The 13,146-nt window shown below is 41.8% G+C and overlaps 1 protein-coding gene and 1 long non-coding RNA gene across 3 annotated transcripts; both read right to left on the reverse strand.

The window, feature by feature from the left end:
- Positions 1-568: 568 nt before the first annotated feature.
- Positions 569-3,697, reverse strand: LOC125253293. The gene is made up of 4 exons (XR_007181402.1): positions 1,799-3,697; positions 1,409-1,664; positions 1,153-1,278; positions 569-1,048 (listed from the first exon to the last, which is right to left on the reverse strand). It is a non-coding gene; the product is annotated as an uncharacterized LOC125253293 (long non-coding RNA).
- A 5,405-nt stretch (positions 3,698-9,102) lies between these two features.
- Positions 9,103-11,999, reverse strand: LOC125253286. Of its 2 annotated transcripts, XM_048167210.1 has the most exons (3): positions 11,819-11,999; positions 11,552-11,608; positions 9,103-11,479 (listed from the first exon to the last, which is right to left on the reverse strand). In XM_048167210.1, the coding sequence occupies exon 3, from the start codon at positions 10,717-10,719 to the stop codon at positions 9,292-9,294; it is 1,428 nt and encodes a 475-aa protein (XP_048023167.1). In that variant the 5' UTR covers positions 10,720-11,479; positions 11,552-11,608; positions 11,819-11,999; the 3' UTR covers positions 9,103-9,291. The 2 variants fall into 2 exon arrangements, with proteins under 2 accessions (XP_048023167.1, XP_048023165.1); XM_048167208.1 differs by having other exon boundaries at positions 11,552-11,999.
- Positions 12,000-13,146: the final 1,147 nt, after the last annotated feature.

Consider the following 13,146-nt stretch of genomic DNA (forward strand, 5'->3'; position numbering starts at 1 on the left):
CTATATATAGTTATATCTCTTTTATAAACATACCTTGTATTATAATGTGTTATTCTCTTGTTTTTTCCGTTTGCAGGTAATGGCTGCACCTCAACTCACTTGCACTTATCAGGAGGTTCTAAAGTGACTCTGATGTTGCCTCGGTTCCAGGCCTCCTCAGCTCCATCACAACATGCACAGTTATTTATTTCCTGAGTCAGAACTGTCACATAACACTAACGTTTGCTGAGTGGCAGGTTATCCACAACAGTTGATAAGGTGAAGTGATTAAAACATGATAAATAGTAAAACTTTAATTAAATTTTTGTCTGTTTAAAAAGAAACAATTATTTGTTGTCTTGCTATACTGTGTGTTTTTGCAATATGACATATGGCAAACATTTGTTTATTTGTACTAAGTAATCTAATCTTACTGAATAAATAAAATTATTATTTTTTTAAATCATACTGGAATATCCTGTGAGAAATATAATGGTTTACTCTGTTGTGTACCACACCAAACTTTTGGTCACTACAAATATAGAATGAATAAAAACATAAAAATGATTGACATTAATAATAACTTTAATAATATAAAAATAACTTTTGAACTATTTACATGTGACAAATTAACATTAATAACTTTATAAAAATAACATTTAAACTATTTACATGTGAGACAGGAATAAAAAGGACCATGCATTGGAAGAGGGACGATGGGATAGTGAGGGACACAAATTAAAGAGGAGAAAGGAGACAAAGTCTGTTTCATTCCCTGCAGAAATTAATGCCTCATTTAATAAAAAAAAAAAAATCTACTCCGTAGAATCCAATGTTTCCAAATTAAGCAGAACAGTGCTGCTTTCATAAATTAATTTATTTATTTGAAATTTGACGAATTCCTTCGTCTGAGGCGGCAACTTCTGCAGTGATGGAAGCAGACTTAAAAGAAAATGCTCATCTTCGGAGCAGGGAGGAGGTTGAGGCCTGGATCTCAGAGCTGTTAACAGCTCCTTTTCAAAATTCATGGACTCTTCCGGAGGCCTTCTCCTCCTCCTCGATGGTGGTACTGTAAAAAAAAAATAGTGCAATGAGAAGATGTTCACAGAAAAGTCTAACTAAAAACAAAACTAACATTTTTAGTATTAAAAAAGAATAAATGCCTGTACACACCAGTGGGTACAGCAGCAGCTGATGGGCCAGCCTGAGCAGGAGAAGCAGCAGCAGGCTCTGGCAGAGGGGACTCGGGCTCTGGTGGAGGTGACCCAGGCTCACTGCCTTCCAAAGAATCAGCTGGCTCTGCCATGGCAATAATACATATTTAATACAACACATTTGCATATTATACTGGTTAGATCCTTTCGTTGTTCACCTGAAATATAATAATACACAATAGTTTTTCTCTGTGTGGCTACACTTGTCAACACACCTCCTGTCTCCGATAGCTGCTGCTTCTGCCTGACTCTGGTGGTCATACCCTGCGGTCTGCTTATCCCCGTCCCTACTCTCCATATTCCCACTCGTCTCCCGCGGGGAGACGAAGGGATCGAGGAAGGACAGGACCGCAGAGTACTTCCACCTTTTGGCTGACTCTGCTGCTGACCCACTCCTTTTCTCTGTCTCCTTTCTCCTCTCTTTCAAATATGTGTCCCTCAGACTCTTCCATCTTTTTCTGCACCATTCCTCTGAATAAAAACATTATCTCGTCAGTCGGAAACTAGTAGCGGCAATTTGGCGCGGTTATGCCGGCCAGCTTTTGCTAGCTTGCAGGTGGGCTAGAATCAACGGCTAAAATCATGCAAAGCGTTTTACAACTTACCAGACTGTCCGATTTCCTCGCTTATCCTCTTCCAGGCAAGGTCCTTTTTATTCCTGTCTCGATAAAAATATGATGATACATCATACAATTCAGGGTGGCCACACACCGCAACTATCAATTTGTCCTCCATCTTTGTTCTGGTCTTCCACCGCTGATCACGCCATAAACACGTAACTCCAAAGCAGAGTCCCTGATTGGTTAACGCGCCGCAAATTTACGCCAAAGTTCAGATTTTTCAACTCGGGCGTCTAGGGCATCAGACGCTCAATTCGCGTGTCAGGCGCGTGAACGCTCAATTTGCGCCGCGCCATTCGCGCGTCAACAGCCGATTCGCGCCACGCTAGAATCTTGATTCGCGTCGCAGGACCTCTAGACGCGCGTTTGCATTGACTTAACGTAAATCAGACGCTCCAGACGCGTTCGGTGTGAACGCAGCATTAAAGCATTTGTCCACCCTGTCATGCCAAGGTCCACCCTGTCATCTTGAACTTTTCTTAAAATAAATTATTTTAACAAGTTAATAAAATATTTTGTGCGATTTATTAATAAACAAATGAAGGCCAGTTAGTATTATTTTAAAGTTTGACTAAATATCTTTGTTGTTAGATTTTATTTAGAAAAGAATGTGCAAGTTGCATATTTTATTGGGGAATAAATATTTTAGCAGTAATTTCGTTATCATCAAAAGACTTTTACCATTAACTAAAATGTTTTGTTGAGAAAGGGACACATTATCTTTCTGCAAATCTACATTTCATAATCACTATGCAATGAAAATGTATTTAAACTACTTTAAATTTGTCCATGACAGGGTGGACATATTTTGTGGTTTGCTTGTATATTGCCTGCTTGCAGTTAATTTATAAAAAATGCTGGAGCTTGACCAATATGCATTTCTAACAGCCTAAGGTCTCCTTAATACAAAACATATGAAGTTAAATGGAAAATCACAACTTTTTATTTTGGAAATTGTGCAGTCTCAGAGGCACTTTATAGTGATATTGACCCTTAAAAGATAAATGTGAATGCTAAATGGCTTTCAAGCTGTTGCTTTTGATTGCACTTGAGGGTGTGCGGTTTTTCTTTCTTTTTCTTTTTTTTTTTTTTTACATCCCAGGAAAAGCTCTATAAAACAATAAACAGTGTTCCTTTTATTAAAAGGTGCAAAAGATCAACAAATGAAAGCATTTAATTGTTTGGAGAGAGTGCTGATGATAACCTGGTCATATCCTGCTCTATTCTTGGAGTAATAGCAGAAGGCTGCTGTTGTTGCTGCTGCTGATGACCCTGAGCTGCCTGAATCTGACCCAGGCTTTGGGTCAGAAGATTTATTAAATTGTGTGCCACAGTAGCAACATCTGGATTCTCTCTCTGCTAAAACGTGTTATAGCAAAATAAATCATACACTAACAATGAGCATCGTTTAAACTTAGCCAACTAACGCAGAATTTTAAAAATGTTGGGATGGGACGTTTGTTTAAATCAATTTACTTTTTATTTATTCATGTACAATCTGCTCAAAAAACAAAAATCATAATAGACATTCATCAACAGTAAAAAAGCGTGCAAATTATGAAAACTGACGTACGATGCTAACCTTTTACAACAAGTTCACGTGCAAATTATCTCTAACTTCTTTGGCAAATGCCGTTAATAATAATCGCATTTAGAAAAAAAAAACAATGCACATTGTAACGATAAATAAAAGGAAACAATCACCTTTACATACCTGGAATCCTCCCACTTGCATCTGCTCTGCCATGCTTGATCTGTCCTGTTGCGATCTGCGTCTCCTGCCGATGACGTGTTTCGCGGGGGCGTGCCCCCGTTTCTTGACTCCACCCCCACGTCAAACCAGTGCCATAAAGAGAACCGCGCAGAAAAGTGCAGCGCTAAGGAAAACCGGTATCGTGAGCACACGCTTGACTGAAACACAGAATAAAATGAGCGTTGCAAATGATTTAGTAGGTTTGAGCATGAAAAATATGTGGCAAATGTAACCCGTGCGGCTCGCTTGTGCCCAGCGTGATGTGCGGCTAGCGACACCGGGTATTAAAACTTGGTCTGCGTTGTGTTACGTTGTGTGGATGTAGAAATCAGACACGGGACAGCAGGCAGCCGATTCACTGGATCTTTTTACTCTTCCATCGAATCACAGTTCAAAAGGGCGGAAGAAAACATGAACATAAGAAAAATATATAGAAAACATACCTGAATCAATAGAGAAAAAAAATAAGCAGCCTCAGTTCGAGTGGCCCTTATAACACTCTATAAAACAAATATGGTGCGCCTCCATTACCATGTGCTTGTTTCACATAAAAGACAGAAATATACCTCAAAGAATGTAAAATAACAAAAATAATCCCAAGGATAAATAAAACAGTACTTTACACATAAGTTTGGGTGGAAATACAAATATAAAAGATATAATTAACATAAGGATTAAATAAAATTAACAGGATGACAAAAGAAACCTACCTCTTCCATCGAATCACAGTTCAAAAGGGAAGAGGAGGAGACAGGACAGGAAATTAGGTCATACTGTGACCACGCAACACTTAAAGGAGCAGCGCACCTTTAGATCAGGTATCATAATATGTACAATAGAACAATTTTGTGTGAATTATAACAATATTTAGCTGTATACTTTGTATACCTGTTACACTCACCCCCCAGAATTTACACAAAATTCCAGAGTATAACAAAAACAAGAGCACAGGTCGTGAGAATGACATGGTCTACACTCCAGAAAAAAACAGTGAAGACTATCAACATGAAAAGTTACCCAACTAAGGGATACAAATATGTAAGAAGTTGGCCAAACCACTACACATGTTGTAGGCATACCAAAGTGCCTTTTACACTTTGAAAAACTCAGACCTTTTGCTTAAACAGTATACACATGAGAAAATACAATACATTACACTCAGTAGTATCAGAGAGCAATGCTATACACAGATTTAAACATGAATAACAGGAGATATGGACTCCACACCAAGTAAGGTCTCAAGTTGAACCATTGACTCAATCAGCCTACGAACAGGCTTAATTACTCTACCAAGCCTGGTAATGTAACGATTGTCAGGGTTATTGTCAACCTCTGGATCGTACAAATCTGTAGAAACAGGGACAGTAGGTGAAAAAGCACTAGCTACAGTGTCAGGGTCAACAACAGATAAATCGGCTTGTGCTTCAGAAACATCTTGAAAAGAATGAGATGAGACCCAAGAAGCTGTACAATCATCATCACACACAGCCATGTGAGAAATGACAGATAGAGACTCTGCATGTGACAAAGCATTAGTGACAGGTATTGTTGACTCAGTTACATCACATATAGATTGAGAAGGTGAGGAAGAAGGACCATCACCAGCACATTCACCAACAGAAAACTCAAACTCTGTTGTGGGCAAAGGAAGAAAGTTAACTGGCAACAAGAGATTCCGATGTACCACTTTCTCATGACCAGATCTGTCACGGATCTTATAAATGTGCAGGGAAGGTTTGGAAGCGACAACGGAGTACATGGTGGGTTCCCATTTATCTGCAAGCTTCCGTTTACCTCGACAGCCTTTGTTTGCGATGAGAACTTGATCACCAATTGACAGAGGCAATCCCTTGACTCTCTTGTTGTATTGATCAGACTGGTGTTTCTGTTCTGCAGTAGAATTCTTTTGAGCCAGCACCATAGCAGACTGTAGATCACTGACGAGAGATTGAACATAGTCATTGTAATCACAGATTGACTCATCACGAAGCACACTTGAAAACATGAGGTCAACAGGTAATCTCGGCACCCTTCCAAACATCAGGTAAAAAGGGGCAAATCCAGTTGTTTCATGGGCAGTGCAGTTATACACGAATGTCATCGTTTGCACTAACTGTGGCCACTTTTGTTTAGATCTGGGTGGAAGCGATCTCAACATGTTACCTAACGTTCTGTTAAACCTCTCAGTTCCACCATTTCCCATTGGGTGGTATGGGGAAGTTCGTGACTTGTCAACACCAGCAAGATCAAGGAGCTCTGCTATCAGCTCGCTCTCAAAATTTGCTCCCTGGTCCGAATGGATACGCTGAGGGAAGCCGTAAACACAGAAGAAGCCATCCCAGAGTTTCTTCGCAACACTCTTAGCCGATTGGTTCTGGCATGGAAAAGCATGAGCTAACTTGGTGAAATGATCCGTGATTACCAAGACATCCACAGATTTATTGTGCTTATCCTCGGCGGACCAGAAATCAAGACAAACGAGCTCCAATGGGGCAGTAGTCTTGATGCTCTCCAAGGGTGCTCTTGCAGCTGGCTCTGGAGTTTTACTCAGGACACAACGGTTACAAGTCTTGACGTAATCACGTACATCACTTTCCATCCCAGGCCAATAAAACCTCTGGCGGGCTAAAGACAGTGTACGTGGCTGGCCCTGGTGACCGGCCAAATCATGAACACCAGAGAGAGCTTGCTGTTTAAGGGATTCAGGAAGGACGAACTGAATTCTCTTATGCTTTGTGAGTGGATCTTTGATGGCTCTGTACAGAATGCCATTGAGCAAAAAGAGTTTGTCCCACTGCCTTAAAATCCTTAATACACGCAAATCCTCATTCACACGCTCGCGCCTGGATGGTCTGCGCTTCCTGCTGACATAGAAAGACACCCGTGAAATAACTGCGTCTTTGTGCTGCTGACACTGCAATTCAGACAATGAAAAAGCATGGGAGACATCTTGACAGGCAGGAATTAAAGAGCTCATGTGATCAGCTAGGGATGTTGCTCTGGATACTGCTCCTAAATCCCAATCACCACAAGATGACAAGATGGACGACACATCCTCAGCAGTCATAGAAACATCCATTTCAGAGCTTTGATCGCGTTCAGTGCCAAGTGTTTGTGGCTGGCACGTGAGATGGAATGCTCTCTGTACAGAATCATCTTCCACACTGTGTACATGCTTCAGCAGCTCGGAGTAAGGCTCGGTCAGAATTCGCTGACTCACCGGCTTGACAAACGGGTCACGACTGAGTGCATCCGCCACAACATTCAACCTTCCAGGGATGTACTTGATCTTAAAGCTGTACGGGGCAAGTTTTGAAACCCAGCGCTGCTCACACGCATCCAGTTTGGGTTTTGTCATGATGTACGTGAGCGGATTATTATCGGTCCATACAGTGAACTCATGGCCTTTAAGCCAATGGCTGAACTTGTCACATACGGACCATTTCAAGGCCAAGAACTCCAGCCTGTGAGCAGGGTAATTGGCTTGGCTGTGGTTCAAAGACTTGCTGGCGAACGCTATAGGACGTGCTTTATCCTCGCCAACAGCAACTTGAGAAAGCACTGCGCCAAGGCCATTCAACGATGCGTCAGTGCAGAGGATGAAGGGACGCTCAAAGTCAGGGTGGGCCAACACCACGCTCTCGACAAGGGCTCTCTTTAGCTCCTCGAAGGCGACATCACAGTCAGGAGTCCAGTCTTGAGGAGTCAACTCACGGAAAGTGCCATTACTATTACGACGACTCGTGCCTTTCATCAAACACTTTTGACCAGCAGTCAACTTGAACAATGGCTTTGCGATTTGTGAGCAACCAGGGATGAAGCTTTGGTAGTAAAGAACCATGCCCAGAAATGATCTAATTCTTTTTGGCGAAGGTGTGCTGCCATCCTCTTTCATTAGGTCTTTCTTCTGAAAGGCAGCAATGACTGCAACCTTATCTTCGTCCACTGAAACTCCTGAACCGCTGATCACATGGCCCAAAAACTTGATGGAACGCCTGAGAAAGTGACACTTTTTTGGAGCCAACTTCAAATTACTAGCTCTCAACCGAGCAAACACCACTTCTAAGCGTTTCAATGCCTCTTCTTCAGAACGGGCGAAAACCAGCAAATCATCGAGATAGCAAAGGAGGCTGGAAAAGTTAAGATCTCCAAATACGCTGAGCATCATGCGCATAAAGGATGCTGGACTGTTACACAGGCCCTGGGGGAGACGGTTATATTCATATAAGCCCATGGGCGTTGTGAATGCTGTGTAATGCCGATCAGATACATGGAGTGGGACGTTATAAAATCCAGATGTTAAGTCCACAGAGCTGAATAGAAGATTGCCACCAAGAGCGGCCAGGCAATCCGCCTGATGGGGCAAAGGATGAGCATCTTTTATAGTCTTTGCATTAAGCCAGCGAAAATCAGTGCAGACTCTTAACGATCCATCCTTCTTCCAAACCATTACCAAGGGAGATGCGTACTCGCTAACTGATTTGCTGATAATGCCTTTTTCTTCCATCTCTGAAAGAACTTCTCGCAACTTATGATAGTGGGCAGGAGGGATTCGGCGGTAGGGCAGACGAAATGGACGTTCGTCACATAAATGTATCCTGTGTACGAAGTCTTTCGCCTCTCCACAATCAAGTCGGTCAATGGAGAAAACATCACGATATGACCCGATAACACTTGCCAACTTCTCCTTCCATAAGTCGGAGACTTCACACTCATCGATATTAATGTCATCCAAGCCGTACTCGTGCAATAACCTAACAGGATCGACAGATGACACGGGCTTGGGGAAAGCTGTATCAGGAACATCATGAGATCTGCATAGATTTTGCGTGACAGGAACATCCTCTACTGCCAAACAAGGAGACACATCAGCCAGCTTAGCATTGCGACGAAGAGTTATTGGAGATTGTGTGGGGTTCAAAATCTTCATCGGCACCCATCGATCACCCCACATAGGGCTCACTACGCGTCCCACAAGAACATGACGGGGTGCTGAACGTGAAGAAGTGGGTTCAACGATGACTGTGCTTCCTGGGGAAACATTAACATTAGCAGGAAGTTTTCCCCAGACCAGGTGTTCACTTCTGGGAAGTAAGGTAACTGCTTGACAGAGCTTCACCGTGCCGAGCTTAACAGGCTGGCGAGGACCAGACCAACGAGAAATACAGCTCAAAAGCTCAAGGAACTCTTCAGACTCAGGATTGCGGTTTTCACATGAAATTACTTCCCAGTATTTCTTTTCGGCTTTCATCTTCTTAAGCACGCATTTGATAACGTTACTGCCGATGATGAACTCATCTTTCTGTCCAGGCACTACTAAAGTAGGTACGATGAACTTGAATCCATAGACTTCAATTTCCAGGTCATATGTGCACTTAGGCTGAATAGTAAGACCACCACAGCCCACTAGAACCACGTTACCAGGGACTACTGAAGGTTGCGAAAGAACTCCTTCGGCACGCAACTTGGATTCACTCTCCTGTACTCAGGGTGCAAGCCATACTGCCAGAATCTAGCAAACCATTCAGTACAGACTGGCCACTGACAGTCACAGGAGCATAAAACAGTTCACTAGCTCCATTGATTCTCTGAGATCCCACATACAGCACCGTTTTGTCAGGTGGCTGCAACTTGCAACTATTTACAAAAATCTCATGTGGGTCTGACTCATCTTTTAGGGGAAGTACATCACTGCCCATGCTGCCCCCTTCCACACATGGGCTATTTAGTTTAACTGAGTGGCAGAAGAATGTGGCTCAAAGCTTGTCGTCTTTGGACAATCACTCTTAAAGTGTCCAGGCTTGAAGCAGTTACGGCAAAGCCTCTGCCGCATGCAATGAGAATGTGTAGTGTGCTCTTTAGATCGACATACTTTACATGCTGGGCTCACACTAGGCTTGGGGTCTGATGTTGTGACGTGACATCCAGGATTGGACGAGGACAGTGAGGCAGTGCAGAGAGACAGAACTTTATCCATCATGCCGACTAACTGTTGCATACTATCGTTAGGCGTAAAAGGAACAGCGTTAGGGTTGAGCTGACCATTCGAACACGGTGACTGACCTGAGGAGGGTTCAGGCTGTTTGGGAGAACTCAATACAGGATCGTCACGGACAGTAACAGTGTCCTGATGGCAGGCGAACACAGGAGAGTAACGTTGGGTTCTAGCAGAAGTTCTTTTCAGGTTCCTGCGGTGACAATCCAGTCGCTCTTGAACCTCAGCAGCACTCCACTGTTCGGCAGGCTTGAACTGAAAAGACAAAGCAAGGCCAGGATCTGGACAGTGAGAGACAAACATCATAACAGCTTCAGCTGCAGGATCCTCAACACACTTGTTGCGTCTACGTAAACACTCATCGGCCACATCGATCGCCTTATTCAGCCGTATCCAGTAGTCCATTGGACTCTCGTCCACCTTAGGAAGAGTGTTGTAGAAGTCAGCCATAGGCATGTTCGAGTAAGTTAACTCGCTGAAATTACGCTTCAATATATCAAACACTGTGGCAGGGAGTACTGCAGTAGTCTGCCCTGGGAAGCTACGTAAGGACACTTTGACCACGTCCCTTGCTTTTCCGGCCAACCGGCTCAAAATGAGATCAGAAGCAATTTCATCAGTGCATTTCTTACTGTTCAAATAACTGTACATCATGTCCTCCCATTCGTGCACAGTAAATGAATCACTTCGATCACCTCTAAAGAATGGTGGAGGTGTCACATCATGTTGGACAATCACTTTCAATTTTGACGTATCAGCACCGTCATCTGAATGCTGCACATTTGACTTAGACTGCATTTGGCTGGGTTGTTGTGTTAAATTGAGACTGGCCGAAATGCTTTCGCCAATTTTCTGAGCTAAATCAGAAATAAAACCGCCTAAGGACTCTGAAGTAAAAACATGATCAGCGTTTGAGCGTGCAAAGGGTGTGGAACAGGCAGTAGGGCCCACTGAGGCACCAATAGCTGAATCAGATGCATGTACATGGCCAATTTCTGCATTAAAAAATGCCCTTCCCCTCCCAAAACATTGAGGTGGAGTTTCAGACATTTTGTCAGGACGACTAAACACAGCCCCACTACCCCTGCCCACTGGAAACATGGCGTTAGGTTGTTGCACAGAGCTAAAGTTATCTTGACTAACAGTGTCCTCAAACATGACTCAACTTGAATAGTAAATACCAAAAGATATGCAGAAAATGGAATTAAAAGCACTAAAGACATAACATAGTATGCAGAAAAATATATACACTTTGCAGAAACACATGTAATAATGCTCTTTCAAAGCAGTTCAGTGTGACGTCTCACGGAGAGAAAAAAAAACTTATGTATGTGACGATCACAAAAACCTCCGTTATTATGAGCGTGCAGCAGCGCGAAGAACAGTTCAGCATACAGTTGCACGGAGAATGAGAAAAAAAAAAAAGTTCCACGTGACGATAAAACTCCTTTATAATGAGTGTTCAGTTTCACGGAACAGTTCAACAAACATCAAAGTGTATATGCAGCGAATAGTAGTCGATAGAAACAAAACAGTTCTCTACCATACCTCACAAAAAGCAATCGTTCGATTAAAGCCGTCCTACTTGATGTGAGCAGCAGATACAGTGAACTGGTCGAGCACAGGTGATGAGATGAAACGAGCTGCGGCCTCCGCGGTCAGCGAAACACTCCTCCAGCGATTCGGAACAGCACACCCGTCGTCTGTTGAAGCAGCGACTCCGGCGATCGGTGAACAGCCGATCATGCGAAACCCAAAGGTTCACGGCACCACGTGTAACCCGTGCGGCTCGCTTGTGCCCAGCGTGATGTGCGGCTAGCGACACCGGGTATTAAAACTTGGTCTGCGTTGTGTTACGTTGTGTGGATGTAGAAATCAGACACGGGACAGCAGGCAGCCGATTCACTGGATCTTTTTACTCTTCCATCGAATCACAGTTCAAAAGGGCGGAAGAAAACATGAACATAAGAAAAATATATAGAAAACATACCTGAATCAATAGAGAAAAAAAATAAGCAGCCTCAGTTCGAGTGGCCCTTATAACACTCTATAAAACAAATATGGTGCGCCTCCATTACCATGTGCTTGTTTCACATAAAAGACAGAAATATACCTCAAAGAATGTAAAATAACAAAAATAATCCCAAGGATAAATAAAACAGTACTTTACACATAAGTTTGGGTGGAAATACAAATATAAAAGATATAATTAACATAAGGATTAAATAAAATTAACAGGATGACAAAAGAAACCTACCTCTTCCATCGAATCACAGTTCAAAAGGGAAGAGGAGGAGACAGGACAGGAAATTAGGTCATACTGTGACCACGCAACACTTAAAGGAGCAGCGCACCTTTAGATCAGGTATCATAATATGTACAATAGAACAATTTTGTGTGAATTATAACAATATTTAGCTGTATACTTTGTATACCTGTTACACAAAGATAAAATAGGATTACAGCTGTCATTGATTTTTGTAATTGATTATATTTGTATTTTTGCACTACTTTATTTTATTTTGCAATTTATTATTTTTGTTTGCAAAACTTATTTTTTTCCACTCAATACTTTATTTTTCCTTTGCAATTCTTTATTTTTGTTGCAAAACATTTTTTATTGCTCAATTCTTTTTTTTTTTGCAAAACTTTTTTTTTGCAAAACTTTATGGCATTAATTTGACTCCATAGTTTTCTTGCCATTATTTTGCATTACGCTGTCTTTTTTAGGTCATCACATTGAAGCGCTGCTGCTGAAAAACAGTACTTGAAACACTGCTTACATTTTTATTTTATTCTGTCATAAATTTGGGGTGGCAAAGCTTTTTCTCAGGGTGGCAGTCACCCCATGCCACCCCGGTAGATCCGCCCCTGCTCCAAGTGTTAGATAATGATTGGTTAGATCTAAACTAATATGTGACAAAACATTTGAGTTTTCCCGGCAGAACTTGCGCTAGAGCTTCATATCTGTGATTTCTTCAAGAGTGGGTAAAAATGATGGTATAGAGCTCAGGTTTTGGTAAAGCCTCTCAGAAAAGAAAGAAGGAAACAACCCTCGATGCACGAGTGCCACCGCAATCATTATGTAAAATATTAAATAATACAGACAAATATTAAATACGGTACAGACCAATCTGTAATGCTGCAAAAATGAAAGTGCTGAAAAACAGAAGAGATTTTTTAATCGGTAAGGGTGTAGGAAGTATTTGCATAACAAAACAATTATAAATTCAAATCTACATTATAAAACAAAGGCATCTGTATGTTGAGTTTGTTAAAAGAGCATATATGAATACTAACCATGGCTATCCAGAGACAGATTCTTATTATTCTGTGGCCCTGTAAGCTTTCCTTGAGCTATCATAAGGAGCCTGAAAAACTCCTGTTTAGGCCCACCCTCATCCAAGCCAACAAAGTCAAATAGGTGAAAAATCTATCATGTTTATCAATATAAAAAAGAAATGTACAAGATATTAAAAGACTACAGGGCCTTGTAAAAATATACATTTTAAAAGTAATCAAATTATAAATTGTTAGATTTTTGGTAAATTATGAATAATGGTATGAAGTATTCTGATATCTGAA

This window comes from Megalobrama amblycephala, linkage group LG18, assembly GCF_018812025.1.
Source record: "Megalobrama amblycephala isolate DHTTF-2021 linkage group LG18, ASM1881202v1, whole genome shotgun sequence".
Classification (NCBI taxonomy): Eukaryota; Metazoa; Chordata; class Actinopteri; order Cypriniformes; family Xenocyprididae; genus Megalobrama; species Megalobrama amblycephala.

Coding starts and splice junctions, on each gene's coding strand:
- LOC125253286 (XM_048167210.1), bottom strand. CDS start 10,719: ATGTTTGAGGACACTGTTAGTCAAGATAACTTTAGCTCTGTGCAACAA.